The sequence below is a fragment of the Corvus cornix genome, chromosome Z (genome assembly GCF_000738735.6).
Source record: "Corvus cornix cornix isolate S_Up_H32 chromosome Z, ASM73873v5, whole genome shotgun sequence".
In the NCBI taxonomy this organism is placed as follows: Eukaryota; Metazoa; Chordata; class Aves; order Passeriformes; family Corvidae; genus Corvus; species Corvus cornix.
In genome coordinates this window covers 27742688-27770340 of record NC_046357.1, presented here as the reverse complement: position 1 = coordinate 27770340, position 27653 = coordinate 27742688, and the positions used below count along the sequence as shown (strand labels likewise).

Genomic DNA, 27653 nt, shown 5'->3' with positions numbered 1-27653 from the left:
CGGCGGGGCTGTCCACCCCGGGGCTCGGGGGAGACGGGCGGGGGGCCGGGGCGGAATGCCGGGGACGGGAGGGGGACGCCTGGGCCGGGCGGCGCCAGCGGTCTCGCCGGTGCTCCCGGCGGAGATGGGCGGGGCGCGGGGCTCGGGGCCGCCTCTTGAGGGCGGAGCCCGCCGCCGCCACCGCCCCGTCCCCCGTCGGCGGCGCGGAGCGGGGCGGGCGGTGCTCCCCGCCAGCGCAGCGGCATGAAGGAGCCGTCGCTGCCCGGCACCTCGCTGCAGCGGGCCTGCCGCCTCCTCGTCGCCTTCTGCGCCCTCCACCTCTCGGCCACGCTGCTCTACTACCTGGCGGGCAGCGCCCTGGGGCCGCCGGGCAGCCCCGAGCCGCCGCCGCGCCGTCCGCCGCCCGCCAACCTCTCGCTGCCGCTCTCCCGCCCGCCGCCGCCCGCCGCCCGGGCCCGGCCCCCGCACGCCGAGGCCGCCCGCCCGCCGCTGGGCCCCTGCCCCGAGCCCTCCCCGCTGCTCGGTGAGTGCCGTCCGGGCAGGGTTTCGGGGGGACGGGCACGGGGCCCCGCCGCCTCCCGCCCGCCGCCCGGGGTGCCCGCCCCCGCCCTGGCCGTAGGGGAGGAGGCGCGGGCGGCCGCCGCCGGGTCCCGGTGCGCCCGTGAGGGCTCTCCCCGCGGAGCGGGCGCGGTGTGACAGCGGCGGGGCTGCTCGCGCGTGTGCCGCCGGCGGAGGGGATTGTGGGAGAATCCCCGGGGAGCCGGTGCGCGGGGGAGCGCGGCGCGGATGCTGCCCCGGGCACGGCAGCGGCGAGCGGAGCCCCGTCGCTCTCGCGAAGCGCTCCCACCCCGCCCGGCTAGGTTTCTTTCTGGTTGTCGTCGAGGTTGGGTAATTTCCTCTGGGAACTCTACCCGAAGTGCTGCTCTTGCGCAATGCCACGAGAAGGCTCAGGAGGGCTGTTTGCGCTGTGCAGGCTTTTCGCAGCCTTTCTGTGTCCGCGGACCTGCTGAATGAGCGGCACGGGTTTAAAATGGGCTGCGAGGCAGGGTCATGAGTACAGTTGTTATGCATCCCAGCGGCGCTTTCTACGTATTTGGTCCTGTGATGCAGTACCGTGATACGTGGCAGCCTGGCGTGTGTTTTATCTGCACTGTAGATGCACTATGCTCCCCATAGGTCTTTTCCCGAACCTCTTGGGTGCTGGCATGCTGGCAGGATCTTGGCGGGTTTGTAGCCTGCTGGTGGTCTCATTTTTATTACGTGATGACCTAGACCTGTTTTGATCTGCTGGCTTTGTCACAAGGCAGAGTTGGGGACAAGGGGAATTTCAGATTTTTTCATCCCTTTAAAAGACTTTCTCACCCAACTCGCTGTTTGTAACTTCTGCTTTTTGAACAGACACTCCTGTGGTGTAGGTAGGGTTTGTTACCGTGACCTACTGGCATGCCAGCTGACAGTAGCCTGGCCACACCTTGGACCCCTGAACTTGGGAATGATCTCCCTCATCCACCAAGTGTGCCATTTTAGCATGGGTGCCTCTGTTACCAGAGATCACAACAGAGGAGAAGACTTCAGAGAAGCTACCTGTGTTTTTCAGTTTACAAAACCGACCCAAAAATTCGTCTTTTCTCTAGGCGCTTGCTGGTCAGCTGTTTATGGATCAATGCATCTAAATTACAAATGACTGGTTTGTTATTTTAGGAGGGCGGTTTTGAGGTCGCTAAAAGAAACTGTGCTGTGTTTTGTGTTGTAGTCTTTGATTTGTATCTTTCACTTTTTTCCCCTCCATCACTTAAGTTGAAAGTGGCTGGGCAAGCCTGTCCTCAGAGCATGGATGTGGGAGCACTTTATGAATATGGCTTTGCTTTGAATGGTCTCCACTTAGTCCGATCCTGTCAGGAGCGAGTCATGTGCTTTGGAAGTGCCTGGAATTTAGAGAAATGCTCTTAGTGACCCCAAGATTCAAAGTGTTATTGGCGTTAGTCGCTGAAGGATCATTTAAGATATTTTAAATCATCTTTGTAACATCTTCAGTGCAGTTCACTGAATCTGCCAAAGGCCATATGAAGCTACTGGTAATGGTTACAGATGGTCGAGAGCTACAGGGCCACGTAAAAAATAGTTCTTTACAGTAGAGTAGGCAAATGTTTTCTAGCTGTGTTACCTTCAGTATTTGTGGGGTGGTGCAGTCACAAGCAGCCTGGCATCGTCACAGCCTCAAGATTTATAGCCAGCATGTAGGTGAGAAACTGTTTGTTCTTTTTTTCCCCTGTTCTTTTCATATTTTGGTAGCAAACATCATTTGTAAAACAATTGTGTTGTGCCTCACATGTTGGTCAGAGCCGAGTCTGCCCTGATCAGCATCTCATGTGTCTCTAAGGCCACTGTGAGGAGTAGAGTGGCATGCGCTTTGTGGGCATTTCTGACATTTAATTTCCCCACCCAGAACTCAGAAATCCTTCTTTCTCAGCTCAAAACTCATTTATCAGTATGAACTTAAAAAGCAGGAACCATCCTGTGATTCTTGTATTCCCAAAGCCATGGGGAAGTGCTCTGATGGGAACAGGTAGCTCCAATAGCTCAATTTCCTGAGCATAAACCGAAGTTTATTGAAACATACGTAATTCTATTTTTTAACTTCTTTCCTGCCTGCCCCTCCCCCATCGTTGTTGGGAAGCATGTGATGACTCACACAGGATATGTGTGTCTGAACTGCTCAGGCTTTTTGAATGGTAAAATAGCCAGGTACTCATTTCAGAGGCCCACAGTTTTCTTCCTAGCAGTCTTCAGAGAGTAGTTTACAATCCCTGCTGTCTGGCTCTGCAACAAATGCATTAGCTGAATGAGGTTTAATCTCTTACAAGAAGCTGCCAAATTTTAAATGTGCTTTTATGGGTCACTTGCCATTATTTATAATTTAAAAGAATAAATCAGGACTGGGCTAATACTATAATTCAGCTTTGAGTTGAAAGTCCTTACCACCTATTAAATTCTCTAATACAAGGTAATAGAAGCATTTTGGATTTATGCTCCAGTTTAGAGTTGCATGCCAGTGAGTATCTTAAACAGGGTATCAAGAAGCAGAGCCTGATTGCTGCAGTAAAATTTCAAGAATTCCAAGAAATTCTGGCTTCTCTGAGAATCGTAAAAGCAAGTAAATCCAGGTATTTCCTGCAGGTGTCCATTCCCTAAATTGTTGCATTCTTTAGGAGCTGCAGAAGGGTATCGTGGTGTTGGTTTTGGTTTTTTTTAATTAAAAAATTGCTCTGTAGAAGTAGTATGTGTGTTGGCCTAAGCGCTTTCAAAACAGTCAAATGTGTTTCTTCTACCAGTTCCATGTGGTTTTTGTATTTTGGTGTTGGGGTAGTTACATGCCTGCTGGTTTAAGGAGGGTGTGCACAAGGGGTCAGATTCTTTGGCTGTAAGATCCCTTTCCAAAAGAGCTCATATTAAAGCAGCCAGAAGTCCGCAAAGCAGCATTGCGTGGACAGGCTTATCTGTATTTCTGGGATGTCATTTTCAAGTCCTGCCCAGCTGAGTGTATGTGTTTGTGGAGGTTATTTTAGAGTACAGCTGTCTCCTTAGCCATTTTTGACCCCCATTTAGACAACAGGTGTGGCTGGGATAGCAAACATAAAAGATGTGCTCTTGCCCTTTTTGCCATGAGCATCTTCTGGGAAAGTTCATCCAAGTGCGCTAAATATTGCAGTCAGATGTCTGTCTTAATAGCTTTTCATGCCCAGGTTTAAGCTTAGACTAAATAACCCTGAACACTAATAATTAAAGGATATTGACAAAACAAAAATGTAGGTTAACGTATGAACCAGTGAATTGTCCAAGGGACAAACCATTAGAGATGTACTCATTTTCACTAAGGTTTAAAAATGGCTGTTTCCTGGGATGTCATAGAATGGTGTGGGTTGGAAGGGATGTTAAAGATTATCCAATCCCGACTCCCTGGCATGGGCATGCACACCTTTACCTAGACCAAGTTGTTCAGAGCCCCATCCAACTTGGCCTTGAACAAACACCTTCAGGAATGGGCCATCTAAAACTTCCCTGTGCAATCTGTTCCAGTACCTCACCACTCTCACAGTAAAGAATTTTTTCCTAACATCTAATCTAAACCTGCTCCACTTAAAAGCCATTGCCCCTTGTCCTGTCACTGTCTTGTAAAAAGTGCCTCTCCAGCTTTGTTTTCTCCCTAGAGCCTTGTCCTCTCCAAACTGAACAGTCCCAACTCTCTCAGCCTGTCTTCAATAGTGAAAGTGCTCCATCCCTCTGACCATCTTGGTGTCCTTCTAGACTCACTCCTACAGGTCCCTGTCCTTCCTGTGCTGGGACCCCAGAGCTGGACGCAGTGTTCCAGGTGGGGTCTCACCAGAGCAGAGCAGAGGGGCAGAATCCCCTCGCTCCCCTGCTGCCCACGCTGCTTTGGATGCAGCCCAGGGCACGTTTGGCTCTCTGGGCTGTGAGTGCCCATGGCTGGGTCATGTCCAGCCTCTCATCCCCCAGCACCCCCAAGTCCTGCTCAGGGATCTTGGGCATATGAGAAGAAGAACTGTTTCTCCAAGATGTCAGGGTTCTAGATATAAACTGGTGCTTCCCACTTCCATGTTAGTGAGGCATGTTTTAAAAAACAAGGATTGAAAGAAAAAAAGTCCTTTGGCCAGCTTGTAGGTGAGCAGCTGTCACTCAGGGAGGGGAGGACCTATGGCACAGGCTGTTTCTTCAATGCACTGTTTCTGATGCCTCTGTAGTCAGTACAAGCAAGTGCTCTAAACTGTTGATGCTGAAGATAAGGGATGAGGGTTTTCTGATGCTTTGAGGTAGCCTGTAAAATCAGTGGTGATGCTTAGTGTCTGTATTACAGAAGTGTTTAGAGGTTATGTGCTGCCTGAGATTAATAAATAATGTAGTTTGAGGCCCCTGTATATGTGGACATTGTGTGGGCAGAGGTAGAAGATGTTTTACCACTGGCAGAATCCTAGAAGGGCAAAACTGGGGCAAGAGGGTGAAAACCTAAGAGATGCTAAACCCACCATTTTTTAGCAAGACTTCTAGTGGTGGCAGTGCCAGAGGGATTTGGTAGTTTTGGCATGCCTGGGGTCTGGTCATCCTGTCACGCTGCCCACCTGCAGTCATGGGCTCTCTTGCTGTGGGAGGTTTCTACCCAGGAATTGAGGGCTTCTGAATCTGTGGGGTTACTTTCAATACCAGGCAGTGGAGACAACATTTGCTTTACATGTAGCATCTCCCTTTCCTTTCTCACCTGGACCTGCCTTTTTTTTAACCTTTTTCATATAGCCAGTCTCTGTTCCCTCCTGCCTGCTTTGATGCTGGAGGTTGTGTCGTGTCCCTCTGGAAAAAGTAAAATAGAGCATGGAGAGGGCAGCAGGGGGGGAAGCTAACACATGAATCAGTTTGCTCAAATTTAAGCTTTCTTGGCTTCAAAAGAGGGTTTGAGAAACTGTTAAACTTCTCCAAAGAATATGCTTAAGATGTTTGGCAGGGAGCAGGTGTGTGATCCTGGCAATGCCACCAACAGCTCCACAGCTATCTATCTGTGTGGCTGGGAGCACATCATACCTCTGAAGCACAGGCTTTCTTGGCAGGCAAGGGAGCAGCTTCTGTGAGGAGAATATCCCTAGCATCCTCTTCTCTGGTGAAAGTGGAGGTCAAGGAGTAATTAGGCTCGCAAAATAACTTGGAAAGGTACTGTGCTGTGCTGGAGAGCAGCTGTTTCAGGGACACAGCACAATAGACAGAGGAGAAAAGGAAAGTTTTCTGTCTCGTGCGTGTAGTGTTTTATAACATGCTTGTTTCTCTGCCAGCCTTGATCTGAAGCAATAGCTAGCTTCTTTGGAAATTAGGCCAAGTTTGTGTTTGGAAAGAGACAGATTAACTTGCAGCTTCCAAAACTGCACTTGGATGCAGAATTCAGTTAAGCTCTTTAACTTTCCTCCTCTGGTGTGGAGCATCTTAGTCTGACTTCATTCAGCAGATAGGGGACGTTTTCCCTGTCCTGAGGGCCCTCTCCTCCCCAAAGGGCGGGGTGCTGGGGGTGCACAGTCCTCAGTAGGGAGGTGCTCTATGTCTGATGGCCTCGCAAGCAGGAGCTGCTGGGCAGCTGGGCTCCACTGCACTGCTGGGCTGCACTGCTCACCTCCTTTCCTCACCAGTGGACACTACTGTCTAGCCAGCATCCTGCAGCCACTGCTCTGCTCCCTCCTCTGCACCCTTCTCTGCAGGGTAGAAGGGGCGTTTGGTTTTGGGGACAAAACCAACCAGTCCACAGCAATACTGCAGTGATGCAGCCAAAAGTTTGGGGTGTTGGGGGACGTAATGGAGCAGTGTCAATGTCCAGCTTGTTCCTGTTTCTTTGGGTTCGAGAAGGTCTTGCTGCTCAGCCTGTCCCCACTGGGACAGTGTTTTCTTTTGTGCAAATCAGTGCCTAGAGCCCCTGCCTGCAAGGAGAGGTGCCTGGTGAGCCAGGTGTGGATTGGATTTGCACTGCAGGTGCTGATTTCACTGAACAGTGGCCATGGCCAGGGGCATGGCAAACAGCCTTCCCAACAGTCTTTCAGCTGCAGCTGAGCTGCAGGGAGCTCAGTCTCCAAGCCCTCTGCAGATGTTTGTCTGAAAGAGGGTTGCTTTTGTCATCTCCCCAGACTGGGGAGTCACTGGACTTGCTTTGAGGGCAAAGAGACAAGTTACCTGCAAACCTGTCTTGCTGAATCTGGAAATGGCCCTGTAAAGGCCTTACAGGATGGGTTTCCACAAACCTGTGTGCTCCAGGGCAGCACATGAAGCAGCAGCCATGTCTCCAGACCCTGCTGCTATCCTCACCTCTTGGGCTCCCCGACGCTGGCAGCAACTTGTGCTTTTGGGGCGCACAAACCCTGGCAGACTTTCAGCCAGACAGACACACCTCCACCCCACCTGGCACCTGGCGCTCCCCCACCTATCTGGGGAGCACACCCCAGCCCCGGGGCAGCACTGGAATCCAGGTGCACATGCCACAGGCAGGATGGGATGGGGCAAGGGAGAGGGGTTGGGGGTGTTGCCTTGTGAGTTGGGGCTGCCACTGGCAGAGATACGGGCCTGGGACACCACTCAGCCCGGGAGAGCTCCTGTCCACACATCCCATCCTGCTGCACAGTGTGGGGTTTCTGGCTGATGGCTGCTCAGCCTTTTTCTGATCCATGCCTGTTTGTTTGTTTGTAGCTTGCTGTTAGAGAGCCTGGAATTTAATTTTGTGGCGGGTGGGAAGAGCTAATCACATGCAGATTGCCTGGCTCGAAGGGAGGCAGTTCAAAGCCGCCTCAGTGAGCGTGCACTGATTTGAGCCACCAAGGAGGACTTTGCTTCTCTCCCAGAAGTACCCTCCATCAACAAGACTGTCTCCCTTTTTTTTTTTTGTTTTGTTTTCAAGATGCCATGTGCTAGTGTGAGACCTTATGTTAGAACAGGCAGTGCAGGGGATTGGGTTAAGAAAAATTTTTCTCTGGCTGTAGTTGCTGAGTTATTCATGCAGACCCAATGTTGCTAGCACATGTGATGCATCCTCATTTTTTTCAGCCTGTTTCCTTGGGGTCCACAGTTGCAGATGCCAGGCACTGTGTGAGCCTGCCCAGGACAGGAGATGAGCCCATGTAGCAGGCTTCCCTTGCCTTGGCATAGCTAACATCTGTGGGAGTATGCAACTTCACAAGTGTAGATCAGCCAAATGAAATGTATCCCAGCCCTTGGGAGGGCATTTTTTTGTGACTGGGATATTTCTAGAAAGACCCAAGGAATTTTTTCTTTAAGCTCTCATAGGGGAGTGATGGCTGCAGGCAGCAAGAAGCAGCGGCTGCCAGCCAGTTGGCCATTTTGGCCAGTGGGTTGCATCCCAGGACATTTCTGCTTGGGAGACCCAGATGGGCAAGGGACATGGGGGCTGCCCCATCCCCCCACCATGGGCCTGAGCCATTATTTGAGTCTGGCTGGTGTCACCTGAAAAGGTGCTGGCACAGCTTTGAAGTTTAGCTGATGAGAAATTATTTTAATGACCTTAAGAGGAAATAACTGCTTCGCTGAACTGTGGGATGCAGCTGCTTGCCCACCATGGAGCTGCCATGTGGCACTGGGGTCCAGCTCTGCTTCACAGCCTGGGGTGGGGGAACTTGCTCTCACATTTTCTGGGGCGGAGCTGATATTGTTTTTCCCCGTCAAGGCGGGCTTGGTGTGGCTGACGAGCCCTTCCTTCCCTTTTCTGTTGGGCCTCTGCAAAGAGAGGGTTGTTTGGTTTTTTTGCCTCTCTTGTGAGCTCTGCTCCTCTTTTCCAGCTTTTCTTTCGTATGAGGATTGTCTGAGTGTGGCAGTGCGGGTGTGCACACGGCTCAGCAGATGGAGAACAGTGCCCAGCTCTCGGCCAGGGCCATGGAAATGTTCTTTTTGGCTCTGCTTTGGGAGAGCCTTTTTCCAACTGCTGACACATGTTTTTGCTTTCATTTTCACTAAATTAAATGTCTGAGACTGATGCCTGGCTTAAAGCATGCAGGTGGATTTTGCTTGTTTTCCCAGTGAAGCTCTCAGGAGGGTGATTCAGATGGCTGAATCACTTCAAGCCTGTCCATGAGACCAGTTTCCCTCCTTCCTATCTCCTTCTCCTCCACACTGCCCTTCTGAAGAAAAGGGTTCCCCCACTCTGTCCTGCCTGAGTCCCCCAGGGCTGCCCATACTGTTGCATCACCTGCTCCCACCTTCTTGGATGGAGTGTGGTGTTTGCAGCCCCTGTAGGGATGCATGAGTACGCTTCTGGCCCTGCGAGACATTGCTGCCTGAGTTTGCCCAACACTTCTGGTATTGGGAATATGTTCCCTAGAGCCTCCCTAGATAGCTCCCTTTGGTCTAGGGAGGCTCAAGTAGTCTCTAGATTTATTATAGCATCAGCCTGAGTGGATTCTGGACTGCTTGTGTGAGGGTCCTCTCATTTGGATCAGCAGGATGAGCACCAGGAAGGATGTGTGCTGGCAGCCTCAGATGGCCGGAGGTTAAGGTGTTGTGGCAGGCATGGCCCTTGGGAAGTGGGGACGGGAAAATGACCAGCGCTATGGGACAGGCTCCTGGGGCTCCAGCACTGCACTATCTCTGGCCTTTTGCAAGCCTCACTTTCTGCTTTGTGTGAGAAGCTGCTTCCTGTTTGTGAGCAGCATAATGCCCCCTGGCTTTTCCTGTGCATCTTCTCTGTGAGCAGAAATGCTTCTGAGTGTCAGAGGTGAGGGGCAGGAGTGGGCTGGCTTTTTTTGGTGTGTGTATCTCTCTTACCCGGCCACTGCCAGCTAAAGCCTCCTTTTACAAACTCTGAAATGTTTTGATGTGATGCTGTGCTTTTGTGTTCTTTTGCAAGCTTCCTGCAGTTGCTTTATTTATGTTTTCGAGGTTTTATTTTGCTAAAAATACACAGTGGAGGCTCGTGAAGCTGCTGTGTTGGAGCTTTGTGATGCTGAGCCCAACAGGCATCTGACTACAGATGCCAGGCTGTAGGGGTGACCAGAGCTAAAAGTCCACACAGTGCTGTCATGCCTGTCTGTTTTTATAAGGGACTCCGTATACAGTGACTCCTATGTCAGGCAGTCAGCTTGAACAGAAGCAGAAAAGATTCAGATGGAGTGAATCGAGCTGGAAAGTTTACCTAGTAAACACAGACAGGGACACAGTTTTGACAGGCAGGACAGCACTTGCAGCAGACTTTGCATGTTTTCTTGGCATTGCAGATTACATCCTGAGTCACCACCCTTGGGAAACAACAGCCCTAGGGCTGCTTGCTATCCAGGTAGTCAAATTTCAGTGAAAATGATTTAAAATTAGTAACTGGAACTGTGACTCTGTTCACCAGTTGGAGAGCCTGTGTGTTTGTGGATTTGGCTTTAGCTTTGTCCTGCTTGGGAAATGAACTGAAAGTGTCAATTTGCAGTGGGTGGTATGTTGCTGCTCTTTGTGTCAGCCACATGGCTTTATGAAGTCTAGTTTGTTTTAGTCATTCTGTATTTCAAAACAGCCTATTCAGCTTTTTTTCTGGTTTTGTGTTCAGTGAATGTATTAACTGAGTGATTTGTGTCCAGCCTGTCTCAGAAGTGGCTGCCTTGCTGCACATGGATGGCACTGGTGCCTGAGAGCTCCTCACTGACCTGCATGTTGGCTGCATCCCTTAGGGCAGTATTTGTGAGGTGTGCTGCCCTTAAAACTGATTTATTAAGCAGGAGGTTGGAGCAGTAGAGATCATTTATCACCAATGCCCTTCAAGATTACGAAATTGTTAAATCTCTGCCTTCTGCAGCTGCTTTTTACAATGAATATGTTTTCTACTCCAATCTTTTCCTTGCCAATGTTCCAGTCTCCATAAGGCAAGCAAGAGTGAGTGCTGGCAGGATGAGTGGTCCACATTTCGCCTTGGGGGGCTGCTGGATGCCAGCCTGCAAAATGCCGTTTGCAGTTCCAAACGCTTGTGGCTGTCCTTGCCCAGCTGGAGCTCACAAGTCACTAGTGGGAGATTTCCTCAGTAAATTCACCTAAATGGCAGACTTTCATTTCCTCCCGCCTTACACTGAGTGGGTTCAAGACATTAAAAGAACCTTTGTTTGTTAAACCAGAAAGCATTCTCTGGTCTGATGGGGCTCGCAGTTGCTTCTTGGGAGCAGCAACTGGGAGAAGAATCCAGTAACTGGGAACACAGAGCAGCCTGTCCCCACAGGAAGGGGCTTGCTTGGTGGGACAGCAGCCACACAGTGCCTGGCAGTGGACCAGGCTGGCAGGGCCTCATGGGGGGACGTGTTGCTTCTGTCCCTCTGCTTCCTGCAGCATCCCGCTGGGTTGGCCCTGCTGCTGGCAACCAGGTGTCAGCAGGATAGGAAAATAAAGTCCCTGGGCACAGATGCCCAACATAATCCTGTTTGCTGGCTGTGACCAGTTAGGTGAACTGTGCCCAGTGCAATGCCCTCTGCTGTTTTAAAATCACAAAAGTATAGCATCATCCTGACTCTGAGTGCTGGTCTCCTAGTGGAGGTGACACTGATGGGCACAGGGACAGGTGGGGGAAGTGGGCATGGAACTGGGTTGGGGCAACAGGCTGTTTTGGGAAAATGCTCACCACCATGGTGTGGAAACAGTCCCCAGATTCAGAGGAAGCGATGCACTGTCTCGCCCTCCTGCCACCTCTGGCCTCATTGATATGATGCCTGTCCCATAGGCATGAGGGTGGCTGTGCCTGGCCCCTGATCCTGACACCACTGAGCCCCAGTCCCGGTCATTCCACTGCGTGTTCCTTCCTGCCCCAGTTCCTCCAATTTTTGCCTCTTCCTCCTGCTGCAGAGCACCTTCTGAGCTCTCCCTGCAAGCCACATTTAGACTTTAGAGCAGAAAGGCTTTGGCCCTGGCCCTGCAGCTGCAGGGCAGGCATCCACAGGGCCCAGCTTGTGCCGTGGGGCAGAGAGGGTGCAGAACTGGGCAGACATGTCAGCGGTGCAGCTGGAATTCCTGGAGTGCTGAGAGCATGGGCAGACTGATCCTAGTGCCCATGGAGTCTGAGAAATCACTGCCTTCTCATGTGAGAGGGAAACTTTTGCCCATTTAACCAGTGCAAAATGCAGAGATGAGGAGATCCCTTTGCATCCTGCCACTGTGCAGGCACCGTGCAGCAAAGCTTCCCTGCTGCCTCTGGAGGTACACTGAGCACTGCTGTCAGCTTGGCCAGTCTCCTCCTTGTCCTCTCCAGTGTGAGTGAGCACACAGTGAAGCAGCACAACCAAACCGAAGTTGCTTCTTCTGAACAACCAGGGAACGAGCCATGAGTGTGGAGCATTATTTCTGCTTTTTTCAGTAGTCATGTGTTGCAGAATACACAAGGTTGATGGTGACAGCCACTGCCTTTTTGAGCTCCATAAATCAATCACTTGTGCCCCTTTTCAAGGGACTCCCCCAGGGCAGTGTACTCCCCCTTGGGGACCTGGGGGTCTCTGCAACCAATGTGAGGTGGTAGCTGTAGGACACTCAAGCACGCCCAAATGGAGGAGAGGAGGAGGGTGCAGCCGCCAAATCCTTAAGGGGTGATCCCCACTCTGGTATTTATAGCCAATACTTTATGCCTTACACAGGGGGTCCTCAGCAACTGACCCCCTGCTGCAGAGGCTTTAGCAAGAGATGAGTGCCTGTGCCAAGTGCAGTTTGTTAACTGGCTGGTGCTGGGGGCAGGACGTGGCAGCAGGAGAGGCCCTTCCTTAGGCTTTTGTGGTGAGTCTGTGGTGAGTCGCTCCGTCGGTGCTGGAGCAGCTGGAAGCAAATAGAAGGGCCAGCCTGGATATTCTGAGAGGGTTCCCTCTGGTGCCACCTGGGCTTCTCAGTTTTAACCATAGGTTTTGGCACAGATTGTTTCAACAGTTTCAAAACTTGCCATTTTTGAAACAATTGGCAGGAATTGCCAACCTGAAGGCCAATCTGGATACGGGTTTTTTAGTATTTCTAATACAGAACTTTTAATAAATAAGGGGCATGTCTTCAGAGCACTGAAAATATCTCTAAGGAAAAAAAATGGGAAGGGGATTTTATTCACTTAGCATGTGACTAGCCATAGGTGATTTTGTTGGCAGGAGAGCAGAACTATTTTTTAAGTACTTGACTCTTGGGCTGCCTGAGGTGGGTGAGAGCCCAGAAGGCAACACTTCAGGCTGGTTTTGGGGTGCATGTTCCAATGTGAGCACAGCTCTTGGTTGGCCACACAGATTGCAGGATTTGCAGGACTCAGTGTTAGTGACTCCACTGGGTTCTGATACCAAGAGGTCACAGTGTTCGTGGGCTTGCTCTGAATGGTGGTGTGAGGTTGCTTTGGGTATGGATGGTCCAAGCTTCAGCACTTCCATGTACTGCTGGGATTGTGTTGGGACCAAAAGCTGTTTCTTAAAAACCAAACCCAAGCAAAACCCAAATGTGTGTAAAGGATGTGTGCTCAGAGAAATAGATAGTGTGTGTTAATTTGCTTTGTGTTATGCCTCTGTTCCAGTTGGTGCACTACGTGTGGAGTTTTCCCAGCCCGTAAACCTGGAAGAAGTGGCAAGAATAAACCCAGAGGTCAAAGCAGGAGGTCGTTTTGCTCCGAAGGACTGTATAGCACTTCAGAAAGTAGCAATAATCATACCATTCAGGAACCGAGAGGAGCACCTGAAGTACTGGCTCTATTACCTGCACCCAATTCTCCAAAGGCAGCAACTAGATTATGGAGTGTATGTTATCAACCAGGTAAGATGCTAGAGACAACCTTTTATACAGCTGTCACAACAGTGCTCATGCCCCTTAAAATAGAGGAATGGTTGCTTTACTTTGAACAGCAGTAGGTTGGCAGGCAGGGATAAGGTTGCTTAAAAAGAAAAAACAAAAGAAAAAAAGATTTGCTTCGATGCTTTTGATGGAAAACCTGAGATCCCCTCTTTATCTCAGGTACAATTCACTCTTAATAGCTTCTGCTTAAAGAAATCACTTGATGAGAAGGAAAAAAAATTCCTAATAGCACAACCCAATTTAATATTTCTTTCCAAGTGTCCTTTTTTCCCAGCTGCTGCCAGAATGGCATGCAGAGGTTTTTAAGGTGACAAGTTGGCATTAATGCCTAGTTTGGTAGTGGATGTGCCATAAGTGTGTCGGATTTCACTTTATCAAGCACCTTCTGTTCATGTTAGTGCACAAAGTCAGGATGGAGAAAGCAAAGCTCTGGCAGTGGGGCAGGTAAGTGGTTGCCTTACGGTGAACAGAACAGAAAAGAAACAAGCAGTCAAGGGCAGGTTCTTGGGGTTTTTGGTTTTGGGTTTTTTTTTTTCCTTGATATCTGGTGGCCTTTAAACAAAAGGCATAAAAATGCACATTTCACTCAAGACAAGCTGTCTTAATTTATAGCATAATGGTGTTTAAATAAGTGAGTGTTGTTCACCCTTGGAAAGGTTTAAAATGTGCAGGCATTTGTACAGGATGCAGGGTGAAAAAGGCAGATGCAGTTCTGAGAGCCCCAGCAGAGAGCACCTTCTGGACAATCCCACTGCAGTTTCTCTCTTGGAGATCTATATTTATATCCTGTTTTCTCAGCTCAGTAAGAACTGAGATGAAATAGCATGCTTCTTTAAATGTTAACTCCTTAAACTTCTGCTTGGATCAGCTGGTGTGTTTGGGCATATCAAACACCATGAATATTTAAAATGGTCACCCAAGCGATGCATTTCATCACAGACTTGAAAATAGGGGGAGACCTATCCCGAGAGAGAAAACTGGTACTCCATTACTACAATTTCTCTTACTTTGCTCATTTCCAGGGTGCCAGAGATCGGCACAAAAGAGATTTCTGCGGATTAGCAATAGTTCCCAAGCGCAGCAGCCAAGATGGTTTGGTGTCTGTGGCCTGGCAGCCACACTGGTGAGGACACAAGGCATTTCTACAGCATGTGGACTGGCACACTGTGCCCTAGAATTGAGCCCTGTAAGGAAACCCTTCCTGTGTAACTCAAGGAGCAGCTGCTGCCACTGCGGTGCAGCAACACGGGGCCAGCCGCTGCCCTCCATCCTTCGGGCTGCGTTTCCTTGCACGTGCAGCATTTTCCTGTGCGAGTTGTGGGTGCCACAGGGCTGGCTGAGCTGCGTCCCCACTGGTGGGGGGCCGGTGGTGCCGGCGGCTGGACAGTGCCTTCCTGCTCTGAGCGAGGCTCGGAAGGGAGGGTGAGGTGTGGCTTCCAGTAGTGGTCCCGCGGTAGGGGCCGCTGCTTTCCCAGGCGGATGTAGCTCCCGCCAGCTGTGAGAGCTGCCTGCCCATCGTCTGGGGGATCACCTGGGGGAGAGCAGCCATCTCCATTGCGAAGAGCTGGCGGTGCAGCTGTGTGCGGTGTTTCCCCATCGGTGGTGTTCCAGGGTGAGGAAAGCAGTGCCGGTGCCCATAAAGGCAGGCAGTGTCCGAAGCCCGGTTGGAGTCCCCGCTGCTGCTGTGATAGTGCATGCTGGCTTGCATTGCCCTGTGTTGCTGGCTACTCCTCTTCTGTGGTGCTGCTCTCCAGCACTAGGGCTGTCTGCTTTACAGTTAACTCTCACAGAAGTTTTTGAAGTAAATGCTTTTTCTCAGGTGCTATCCCTTGGGCATAGTTTGAGTGAGAATGAAATGCAGTATGCAGGGTATATATGCCCTGGCCACATCCAGCAGATGTAGGTTAGCAGGTAAGACTGCTTGATTTGTAAAATAAACATTCTCCTTCTAAATGCCTCTAATTAGCTGTGTCTAGAAGGAGTGGAGTGGTCAGTGGTAGTAAACCTGCTGGATGCATCTCCCAAGGGTGAGGGGGAACACTGAATAGAGACAGATGCAGAAAATGTGTTAATTCTTCCAGAAGTACAGTAGGAAAACAGTCTTATTTCTCTGCTGTCTTGACAATTGCTTTTCTCTTTTTCTTGTCTGTCCTTCCCTTTGCATCTGCCCTCCTTTTTTTTTTTATTTTATTTTTTTTATTTTATTTTTCCTTCTAGTGGGGAAATATTACCTTTACTTGTTAATCCTGTCTATATCAAAGCAGTCACTGAAGCAAGGAGAATTACTGTGTGATCTGGTTCTTACACGCTGCCTACATGCTCTTCTGTGCTCCGCATCTCATAGAAAGAAAGAGGAGCGCTGAGCCCTGCTACTGCTGCACTGGTAATGTCAAACTTCTTCCTTTCAGCGCAATGTGTTTCTGTCACAAGTCCATTGTGTCTCCACCATGCTGTTCTTGTGTGTCTGAATGCCTCTGAGTAGGACTTGGCTGAAGTCAAGGGGATAATGTTTGTAAAATGTCTGGCATGTAACAGGAGCCAGTGGAAAATATGTATTATGTTTCACCTTGCACACTCCACCCCTAGAAAAACCCAAATCTGGTGTGTGGAGTAGCTGCAGTAGGATTTTTCAGGTAAACCTGAAATGAGGACACACAGCTGGGCACACTCTGCCCAGCGCCCATCGATGCCACACAAGTGACGAATTTGCAGCATCTCCCTCAGCCTCACTCACTGCCACCATTATCCGTGTGCTCTCCCGCACCTGCGGCCATTGCCACACAGATGCTCAGGTCTAGAAATTAATATTCTCTCTGCATTTCAGCCCACGTAAATGCCTATGCAGCCAGACTAAAGTTTGGGAAACGGGAGACTCGGCCAATTTCCTGAAAACTGGGCAGTTGTTCAACCATTTTCCACTGGCCCCTGGTGCTATTTGTAGTGTCTTGGTAGCAATTTTCCAGAGAGGTATGTGTGTGTGTGTGAGTGTGGAGTGGTTGGGGCATCACTCTTATTCATGTTACTTTGCAGAGGGTATCAGGTGTGTGGGCAAAGGAGGGGATTGTGCTCAGCCCCTGCTTACCCTTGCAGTGGTGGGGGAGGCAAGTTTCCACTGTGGCTGCTCTCTCCCACTGCCCAGTGTAATTGTGCTGAGGCACAAAACACCCTTCCACAGAGAAACACCAAAGTATCTCCTGGTATCTCTCTATGGCTCTGGAAATCTGTTTCTGCCTGGTCAAGTCCACTGGAAGAAGGACTTTCCCATGGACACTGCGTGTGCGGTTCAGGCTGTCTCGGTGTATCCCTGATGTAGCTAGCAAGCCCGGCTGGAAGTAATGGCTCTCTCCTCCTTGGCCAGTAACATGCATCCTCACCATCACCTCCCTGAGACCTGATGAGTGTAGGATCTGGGTGAAAGAGATGGCAGGCACAGGTCATCTGTGCTGTCTGCAGGAGGAATCACAGAGCTGCCTCCTACATGGATGTGGAAGGCAGAACGAAGTTAGGACATGTGGCTTCTTACTGGTTTGCATCCCCTTTAGTTTGAGTAACTGTTCCAAAAACCTCGATTTTTTTCTGTTTAGCACTAAAAAAAAAAGGAACCCTCCTTTGGTAGGTCCGGCTCAACAAACCACAGTCAGCTGATGTAAGGGATAGGAAGTAAAAAAGCCTGGATGTTGTTCTGCTCAGGCTGATCATTCACCTCCAGGTACAAGCAGGAGTTGGTGTCAGACCTTGCAGGACTGAGGCAGCAGTGAGTTCTGGGAGTGACAGAGAGAGTTAATTCAGGAGCCAGAAGCAGGTGCTGGGCACCAGCACTGAACTCAGACATGGGCGAAGTTTCAGAACAAGAACATTGGGAAAAAATTTGTCAGGAAAAAGAAAACAGCAAAAATGTGCTTGGACTACAGCTTTTCTGGCTGAAAGCCTATGAAAGCATGGAGGCTATGTCTGGTGCTTGAGTGCATTGTCAAACCAGCAGTCCCCTGTGCACTGCCTTGCTCTTCAGGATAATGCTCCTCTGTCCAAGCAAGGCCAAACGAATCCATTTCTTTGTGACAAATAGCAGCATCCATGAGATGACAAGCTGCCAGGCAGAGTTGAGGGATGGAGGTTTTTCCAATTCTGCTTTATCTGCTTTCTCAAAGGTCACCTGTGGGTACTGCACTCTGTGCTGACCTGGAAGGAATGTCAGCACAGCAAGTTTTCACAGCTCTGGTTTGTTGTTTGGGTTTTTTTTCCAAAATGTCTGGGATCAGTTAAAGATGGCGGCCTGCAGCGTGCCTGTGAGTTTTGAGAGATCTGAATCTCAGATATCACAAGCACACCAGTGCTTCTACATTACTTTAGGTAAAGAAACAGAGCTTCTGCAAAAAGCAAAACCTCTTGTCAGTCTTTTTGTGTTCCAATACGTGCAGTAAAGCCCCACGTATCTCCTGGGACAGAAAACCACCCTCCTGCCCTCAAAGCAGTCACAGCTGATAACAGCCTTGCAAAGTTTGCTGCATGAGCTACGTGCTCGCTATAAAGTTACTAAGAAATGGCTTGGAGAGGGTTCTTTGTTTTCTTGTATTAGTTGTGGTTCCCTTCTTCCAAGTCTTCTGGATGCCGGAGCGTGAAGCTGTGCGGCCATCTGGGAGTAGAGTGGCAATGCCCACGTGAAGTGTCTGCCCTGTGTCCCATCCCTCTCCATGCACAGGGCTCCTGTGTGAACTCTGCCAGGGTCCCGTGGGTGAAGTGGCAGGAAGGATGCCGCATGCTCTTGGTGCAAAAGTCTCTGTGCTTTGAGGTTTTTTGGTGAGAGGTTTAAAAACACAGCTCCTCATAGCACTGTTAATTTCCATGTGTCAACCCGGAAGAGTTAGAGGCTACCCAAAGGCACTGGTTAATTACAGCTGAGCCTCTGCTGGTAACAAAATCGGTGTGAAGTGCCCTTTGCCTTGAATTTCATTAGGAAACGAGCAGCCAAAGGGTATGAAATGAGTTCCTAGACTGGTCCAATGGTTGCTTTGAGGTGTGAGCACATTGCACTTTGCACCAGCACCAGGACTAGTCCCCCTCGGAACCTTGGAGCCAAGTTTGAGTTTGGTACCGTGGGACCTGAGGGGTGCTGGGCAGTTAGGGCTGGTAAACCCCTTTGCTGGGGAAAGAAAACCCTCCTATCTCATGACCTCAGCCGCTTCCTCTCCCCAGCCTCTTTGTTCCACTTCCCTTCATTTTCTGTACTCAAGTTTTCATTGCTCTCACTTTCTGCATGGTGGTGATCATCCACCCACCACCTTATTATTATGTGAACCCTTTTGCTTTGGGTGAGGATGCTGAGAATTTGCTCAGATCCTCTTCCATGAAAGCTTACTCCTCCCTGTGAAGTCATTTATGCCCAAGGCAGGTGATTAATGTTTTTGAAAACTTTGGTTTGACACTTGCATTTTAAAACCTTCATTTGGAATATACTTGGGGCTGTTTCAAGAACCCGAATTGGCTCTTCAGCAGCAGATCCATTAACCAGTCTGGATAAAACAGTTACCAAAATGATTGCTTATTAACCAGGTAAAGCTTTTACAGAGGATGTGGTGTTATAAGCTGCTGCTCCTTGTGCACAGTATTTTATCCGTCCTTGATGTGCATCCCATGTTAGGTGTGGGTAGTACAGGGTGGGGGGGACGGCTTGCACAGTGGGGGAGTCCTTTGTATTGACAGTGCTCCGAGAGCGTGGAGAACTAAAGGTAGAATGGATTTGGCAGTCTTGGTTTCCAGGCTGGCAAAAACCTTCAGTATATTTGAGCGAAGCCCTATGAGTTTCTTTCTACCTGCTCTGTTCCCTTGTACAGAGTTTGCGTAGGAAGCTGCTGCTGCAGAGTGGCATCTTGGATTGAAAATCCTTACTCTCAAGCCACCAGTATTCCTGAGTTTGTGGGTATGATTTTTTTAGCTTTTCAAAGTACGCAGCAATCTGTGAGCTGTACTTGTGCCCAAATCCACATGTGCTTTTGATATGTTTCTGCCTGAAAAAGGCCAAACAGGTTCTCCTCAGGTGCTTCATTGCTTGGGGAGGAAAGTGGAGATTTTCCTGCCCTGCTCTCTGCCAGTCCCTTTGTTAGCTGTGCTTGCCCTGGGATGAGTATGCCCTGCTGTTGTGTCAGCTGTGCTCAGGTCCTTCCCATCAAGCTGAGAGCCTTCCTGATTTCATTTTTCTATCAAGGCCTGCAGGACAGATGAACAGTAGTGGAAGAGCACCAAAGAAGGGGATGTGCCACCGCAGCAGTGGCAGCATCCATCTCTTGAGCCGTACCCCTTGCAGGCAGCAGCTCGTGCTGGCCTGCCATCCAGTAACCAAGGCTGTGTGTTCAGCCACGTGCTGAACCTGCTTCCCGGGGCCCAGGGAGCATCCTACTCCTGTGCGTGCATGGCTGCCCAGGGCTTGGCAGAGGGTCAGAGGTGAGCAGCAGAGCATCAGACCTTGGCTCCTGGTGCCGTCTCATGCTTTGCAGATCAGGTCTGGCGTGTGCTCACACATTGCTCAGCCACTCACAGCCATGTTGTGGCAGAGCTTAGGAGGAGGGTGCTGAAATTCTGGCCACAGCAAGGTTTTGGTCCATGGTCCTTTGTCATGGCTGTAAGCTAAATAAATCACTGCCAGTGTTTCTCTCTGTAGCAAGAGTCTCTTCTTCCAGAGGAGCTCACCTCTTTTTGCTTTTCTTTGCTGCTCCAGGAAGCCCCACCTGCTTGCCCTGTATCAGAAAATTCAATCCTTAAATGGCTTTGCGCGGAGCAGGACACAGGGACCGCTCAGTATGGTATCAAAACTGCCTTCTTGGGGGCTCCCACCCAGAGATGGGAGCTGAGCTGGGTCCAACCTTTCCTCAGCCGTTTTTCCTGCCCCCATGGTTTGTGGCTGTCCCAGGTGTCATTGTCCTGCAGGCAGCATTTGGGGTCAGGGGAGGTCTGCTGCAAACATGCCATGGGTGCTGCAAGGGCAGTGCTCGGGCTCAGGCTTGGGCTCGAGCTCAGTCCATCGGAGGCATGTCAGCCCTCTGCAGCAACACCAGCATCTGGCAACAGGTAAGAAACTGCTGATATCAACTGTCAAATTTAAGTCACTTAACTGTTTTTATTTGTTTTTAAATTAGGATGGAGAAGAAGAATTTAACCGTGCTAAACTGCTGAATATTGGATTTGCAGAGGCCCTGAAGGAGTATGACTATGATTGCTTTGTGTTTAGTGATGTAGACCTCATCCCCATGGATGACAGGAACACCTACAAATGTTACAGCCAGCCACGGCACCTCTCTGTATCCATGGATAAATTTGGATTTCGGTGAGACACCTTTTGGAGTGGCATCTTTTTCCTAATACCACTGCTAGCCTTGCAGGGCAGGCGCAGTGTTACACATCCCCGCCCACCACTGAAAGCATGGGAAAGCGTCTCCCCAAAAGCCTGTCTTAACGTGCAGGTCCCTGCAGGGAGTGGGTGGCTGCAGGGGAGCAAGGCAGAGAAATGCAGCTGAGCAGTTTATTAAAATTCACAGCTTCTGGAAGGTGAAACGTAGGGTGAGGAAGAGCTAAGCTCCCTTCATTTTGCAGATGGCCACATACCCCTTCTTGTGTTTCAGTCTGGAAGCTGGAAGACAGTTAGTGTTTCCACCCTGTCTGAAAAGTGAGACGCCCTCACACAGTGAGGATTATGTGCAGCTTTAAAAAGACTGCATCAGACACTATTTTAAGAGCAAGACAAAATTTTTTTGGCTGTTTGGTTTCATGCCACTGAGAGACCTGCCCTGGTATGTGAGAGCAGCACAAAGTGAATTTCTTGCAGCATACATTTGGGTTCAGCAAGCTGTTCCGAACAAAAACGTGTCTTGCTTTTCCTTTCTGGTTTTTGTTTTGTTTTTTTTTTCCCTGTCCCAAATGCCTAAGGGGGAGTTTAAAATCTCATCTACAAAGTGAAAACTGGTTGTGACCCTGTGGTGGCCAGTAGTGCTAAAGCTATAGCAGTGGTGGTATTGGCAGGGTCCCTACATGTCTCCACTCCAGACCCAAGCCCTGCTTGGAGCAGGACTGCCACTGGCACTGCAGCAGCTGCAGGTCTTTCTTTCACTAAGGTGAAACTTAAAACAGAAATGCATGGCCCTGGGGATTCCACTGCTTGTTAAGGCAGAGACAAGTCTGTACTAGGTCCTGGTAATCCCTGTGTGAACCCTCTTGTTACGCTCTGGGTCGGTCTGAATTTCATCTCCCCAGTCGCCTGGTGAATTGTCCCCTGTTTCAAGTGGGAGCTGGTTGGCTGTCTGTATGCAAGGTCACACTGCCAGCTCAGTTTTGGGCTCCAAGCTTCCTTTTGGGGCACTAAGGAGTGTGGAGGTGAGTGGTAGAGCTGCAGGAGGAGAAAGCTCTGCGGCCCATCCAATGGCTGTCTGAGCTCTTGCCACTTGCATGGAATTCATGTCGCCTTTGTTGAGGTGATACACATCTCAGCCTGTCCTTTGAGGACAGCGTGCTGCTTAGTAAAAGGTTGCAGCTACTTCCAGTTGCAAAATACTTCTCAGATGTATTTGGGACTGACTCCCCCCCAGTTCACCCTCCCTCAGTTGAGTCCAGGGTATCCCTGTGGCAGGAAGGTGCCTTGCAGTGCGTGCTGGCTCTGTATGGGCTGGGTGAAGGGCAACAGCAAGCCCTTTTCAGGCAGGCAGGCTGCCCCTTGGCTTGCACCTCTCCTCCTCTAATGTGCTCTTTTCTCTGCTTCCAGGTTGCCTTACAATCAGTATTTTGGAGGCGTGTCTGCCTTGAGCAAAGAGCAGTTCACAAAGATCAATGGGTTCCCAAACAATTACTGGGGCTGGGGTGGTGAAGATGATGACATTTATAACAGGTAAATACATTTTCCTCCTTGGCACCCTGGGGTACATTCAGGGTGGGGATGAACACAGACCTGCTGCTCTCACCTGGGCATGGGGGGACATGGGGTGTCACCTCTCCAGGAGGTGAAGGTGGTGTGTGGGCAACCTGCTGGCTCAGCAAGAACATGTTCCTGCTGGGTGCTGGCACCCCATTTCTCAGCTCCCAAGATGCGGTGGGGAGTGGGTCTGGTTGGAAAAGTCCCAGCCCTGTCCCCTCCCCCTCCCATTGTTCATTCTCCCTGTAGCCTCACAGGCATCCACACCAGTGCATGGGCTGGAGCAGTGTGCTTCTGGTCTCCCAGCACTGGCTCAAAGCAGGAGATTCAGGAGGGTGGATGAGACCTTGACCCACCTTGCCCAATGCAGCCCATGATTTGTTTGGCTCTGCAGCGTTGTAGCAGATCCCTTTGTTCCCAGGAGAGTTCCACTTGTCAGGCTGTAAACAGCTCTGTATGATGCTGTGAGCCACGTGAGCTTGACTGGAAGGATGCTGAGCAAGGCTCAGAACTGCAGGAGAGGAGGAAGGTGTTCTCACAGGGCAGGCTGCGAAGACCAGGGTGAAGAATGAACATGGGGTTGTGGTACCTTACAGCCTCACATATCCACAGCATTCACTAAGAGAAATCATCATGAAGGGCTTGTATTTGGAAGCTGCCTTCATGTTTCTCAGTGACAAAACCACTCTGTGATCTTTTCTCTGGGGTTTCTGAGCTCTTCCAGGCTTCAGGAAGGCTCTTCCAAAAAAAAATTGTACCTTCCTGAGATTTTGCACTTCTGTTAAAAAACCAAGAGAAGGACAGCCTTCTAGCAGGGCATTCAGAGCAAGGTGGCAGTCCTTTCTTTTTGGGGCACTTGGGTTTTGAGTAACAGAAGATGCTACATAGAAGTGAAAAGGGAGAGGCAAAGAAGAAATCAAGTACCTTTCCATCACAGGCATCCATGAAATAACTGTGCAGGTGCTTTGTAGAGAGCATGCAAACGAAGAAGGGCTGCCCCTCACCCAATAGGTCCCAGCTGGGACCACTGTGATTCCAACCATGTGTCTCCTTTATGCTGCTTCACCACCATTCACCTTGGTTTTCCCCAGTGCTGTAGCTTTCACGTCATGAAAACTAAGTGCTCTGTCTGGCTCCTATCCAGATGGGTTAAAAAGTAGATGACTCCCACTCAAATTGGAGTCTGCAGCCTGGAGCAGGGTTAATGTGGGCATTGGGTGTTGGTTGGAGGAGATGGAAGTGTGAGGGTGTGGTGAATTATATTGATGTTGGCAGGGGAGGTCTCTACTCCCCATGATAGATAGTGTCTGTGTGGAGAAGGACTGGCTTTCCTTCCTTGTGTTGGCAAGCCTGGAAGTGCATGAGTAACATCCCTCCTCAAAAAAAAAGTGGGTAAAACCAATGGTTATTTGTGGAAGGCGCAGCAGAGCATCCCACATCCATTGGGTGTTCAATGTACTTGCTTTCTACAGGCTGGTGTTTAAAGGGATGGGGATATCGCGTCCAGATGCGGTCATTGGGAAGTGCAGAATGATCCGGCATTCCCGGGACAGGAAGAATGAACCCAACCCCGAGAGGTGTGTCTCATCCCATCGCACAGCAGGTTTAGGGGCGCCTCCTGCCCTTGCTGCTCTGACTGCTTGACTTTCTCTTTGCCGTGCACAAAGGTGGAATGTGGAAAGGCTGCAGCCATATCCTCCCTGACTGAGCTCTCTGCTCCTGCTCCATTAAGCTACCACCTTCCCCTTGCCAGTTTATTACCTGATTATAGACCTTTTCCCCAGCATTGCAATACAGCATGAAGGCCTCTCCTCTTGTTTTTATTTCTTAAATGCAGGAAATTAGATTCCGAGCAATTGTTTCCAGCTTGTCTTTGGGGTATAAACCTCTGCTCTAGTGCAGAGCTGGAAAAGGACCTGTGTGATTTAAAAGCTTGGCTGTTTCTTCTAGCTAAAATTTGACCCCATAGGGATGCCTTGGCCCACTGCTCAGGCTGGCCACGTCTTGGGATGTTTATGGCACTGATACTCAGGTTGTTCTTGAAACACCTGTGATGCTTCCTGAGAGGCATGCAAAGATCAGATTGTTTAAACATTTTTTCCTTTCTTTGTTGTTTCCACCCTCTCCCTCACTTTTTTTTCTTCCCCTCCTGCAGGTTTGACCGAATTGCTCACACAAGGGAAACGATGAATTCTGATGGCTTAAATACATTATCCTACAAGGTGTTAAGAACTGACAAGTACCCTCTGTATACAAAGATCACAGTGGATATTGGCTCCCCCAATAGCTAACATCAGAGACACAACAGAGACTTGCCTATATTGCCCAGGATATCTGGCCTCACTGATGGATTATATCTGCTGGTTTTATAACAGTTGCAATGAACCAAAAAAAAAAAGGCCTCTTTTGGCATGCCAAAGTGTCTCCAAATTGGTTGGACAAGTGCGTTTCTTAAATTTCTTAAAAATTTCAAACTTGACTTTACACAACTTTCTAGCTCCTTGTTGTTTTGTAAGTCCAGAAGCTGTACATACGAGTTGTAAATAGTTACTTAGCCAGAAAATGTTGAATCTGATCTATTTTCTGCAGTACTCCCCCTGTTGAGTTAATTGCTTGACTCAAATTTTACTGATTATGACTGTGATGTATCAACAGTTACTCCCCATGACATTTGGTATTTTGAATGAGGTGCATGCAAGCATTCTTTTTAATTCATTCCCGGTTTTACTTTATGAAGGACTGTAAAATGCTGCTAAAATTGTCCAAGTTTACGCTTTGCATTAGATTTTTTTAATGGAGACAGCATAATACAACTTTTTTCTCATCGTGACCAAAACAAACATCTCCTCTATGTGCAGAGCAGGTGTTGAACAATCAAGTCTGGATTCAATGAATGTCATTATTTCTTTTAGTCTCAAAAGAGGCTTTGAGTGAGTTGAGACAGTTTGCCAGAATTTGTGGGTGAGTTCCCTGCATAGGGTGGGAGCTATACAGATGGCCTTTCTAAAAACCACTGGCTTCAGATAACATTACTTCTGGATATGATAGAGATTATTTGCTTCAGCACAACACCACCTGGGATTTTTTCGGGGAGGTGGGGGAGTTTAGAGAGTGGTGGGTTTATGGTGTTGGGGTTTTTTCCCTGAAATAAAGATTAATTTAATTGCACAATTAAATTATGGCCTTAAAATTTGCTAACGTGTTACCAGTGGTAGGAAGTTACCACGCTATTTAAGTATTGTCTGAAGCTTCCTAAAACCAAAATTTTCTTTTACAAGGTTGTGCATAAAACTTGAAATCTTTTATTACTTTTGTTGTTGTTGTAACATTTTAATAACTTTTTAAAGTAATTTTTATATCATAATCAGTATATTTAATACCAGATTAAACTAGGGTGCAGTAATAGGATATGATTCAAAGCCTCCTTTATCTTTGGACTAGTAAGCTTTTCATGTGTGTCATTATATATAAGCCATGTATTTTGTTTGCTCTGCGTATTTGTCTATTAAATCTCCTGCGGTGCTGAGATACTCACAGCAGGGCTGACATCCAAATGATTTTTCTTTGCCTAAAGCCTGTTTGCAGTGTGTGTCCTCTATCTGGAACCTCCCTTCTGATTGTCTCAGGCTTGAGGGGCATGCACATTCTGCAGTACTATTTTCTGTCAGTGCACCAGGGCACCACCTGTGCAGACCCTGCTTTTCCTCCCCTTGACCGTGTATGAAAGCCTTGAGTGCTGACACCCAGGGAGCTGGTTTAAGTGACTTAAGCTCTCAGAACTGAGAACTGAATTCCTTCTGGTGAGTACTTTGCCACCAGCTCTGACCACAGCAATTTGCACTTCCTTGGCCTGTGCTGAAGGCTGTTAAAATCAGGGACACTTGTTGTATTGGGGATCATCTTCAGCACTGCCTTTTTTTTTTTTTCCCTTTGATTGGTTTAGTTTGGTTTTTTGTTGCATTTTTTGAGACCTGAAGGTTTTGCTGAGCCCTTGCACTGCAGGGGTGGGATCCTGCAGGGACCAGGGAACAGTGCATTTTTTCTTGGGCCAGCAGTGCCTCACAGGCTGCATAGGGACTTTAAATACTAGATGCCTTTTCAGTCTCACTTTGGAAAAGTCTTCCCCTCCTTTGGTTGAAAGCTCTTTCTGGCTAGCCTTGCTGCTCCAGTCATGCTGGGAGCTGAGCAAAGATGGGCTTGCGTGGAGCAGGAGCAAAGTGCAAGGAAGGAGGCTTGTGATTAAGAGCTTATCCTTTGTGCTTATCATTGCATTTAAAAAAAAAAAATACAATATAGTAGTCCTTTTGGCAGATCGGGCTCCAGGTCTTAAAAATGCAAGGGAGTACAAGATGTGTTTTACAGAAATTAGGTCAAATGTCTACCTGTAAAACAGTGCCATGGGTGTAGTCTATAACAGTAATGGAGACACAGGAGAGCACTATTTTTTTTTTTCCAAAGCTGCCTTAGAAGGAGGGCCCCATTCCCACAGATAGGAGCAGATCACCACCAAAAATTTATCAAGGCTGTACTTGAAAATGCCATGTCTTTGCCGAGAGCACCTCAATTTTGTGCTGAACCTTTTGTAAGTCGAAGAATTGGGACCTTCAGCTGTAGTGGTGTCTGCCTGCTACCAGGCGGGTGGGGGAGACGCTGGGAGCATTCCTTGCAGTGGGATTTTTTGACCATTAGAAAAAAGTTGGTGCAACAACTCATTGTTTGGCTGTATGCTGAAATTACTGAATGTTATGGAGGTGGGATGGCTGTTGTGATCAAAGGTTTCTACAACATGTGCCTTGAAAGAGGGAAGAAATGGAAACTGGAAAATCAGGGAACCTGAAAACCCTTTTCAGCAGAGAGATACTAGCAGTGCAAGAAGCTGCTGTGCAGTTTCTCTTCCAGTGCTAAAGCCACAAGCCATGTAAAGAAATGAAGCCACCTTTTGTACTCATATTGCCCTTTGGTGCTGACCTGTGATTTCTAGATCTCATTGTCTCTCTATAAACTGTATCAGTCAAACTCATTAAATGCTCTTGACTCGACCTGGCCATGAAATTTCTCTCCCTGGGATTTTCAGGGGCCGCATCTACAAACACCTTGCACAGAAGCCAATTCTGACTGTGTCCTAGGGTGGGTGGTTTTTCCTCTCCCCTACTGGTGAAAACACTCAAAGTGATACTGATGTAACTAACGGTTGGAACCCAGAAAAAACAGCTCCAAAGGAAACACTAATGCTTGGATTCTTTGAGATGACTGTCTGCATGTTGGCATGAGAGAGTGTCGTGATACGCTGCTTTTCCCGAGGATGCTACTTGTATACTGGACTGCTTCTGGGTTTCCTATAGGTGGTTTTGCTTTTGCATTCTTATCATTTATATATCAAGGGATGTGTAATCCAATGTTCCTTCTTTACTATTAATTTCAAATAAAAGTATTTTCATTTACAACA

The 27653-nt window shown here is 48.9% G+C and overlaps 1 protein-coding gene across 1 annotated transcript; it reads left to right on the top strand.

The window, feature by feature from the left end:
- The first annotated feature begins 190 nt into the window (after positions 1-190).
- On the top strand, positions 191-27653 carry B4GALT1 (beta-1,4-galactosyltransferase 1). The gene is made up of 6 exons (XM_039567181.1): positions 191-523; positions 13040-13275; positions 20445-20632; positions 22061-22183; positions 23680-23784; positions 24363-27653. The coding sequence occupies exons 1-6, from the start codon at positions 244-246 to the stop codon at positions 24496-24498; spliced, it is 1068 nt and encodes a 355-aa protein (XP_039423115.1). The 5' UTR covers positions 191-243; the 3' UTR covers positions 24499-27653.

Excerpts from the sequence above, each read along its gene's own strand:
- B4GALT1 (XM_039567181.1), top strand. The coding sequence starts at position 244 with ATGAAGGAGCCGTCGCTGCCCGGCACCTCGCTGCAGCGGGCCTGCCGC. Across the intron at positions 13,276-20,444 it reads GAGTGTATGTTATCAACCAG|GATGGAGAAGAAGAATTTAA; the intron begins GTAAGATGCTAG and ends TTTTTAAATTAG. Across the intron at positions 23,785-24,362 it reads AATGAACCCAACCCCGAGAG|GTTTGACCGAATTGCTCACA; the intron begins GTGTGTCTCATC and ends CCCCTCCTGCAG.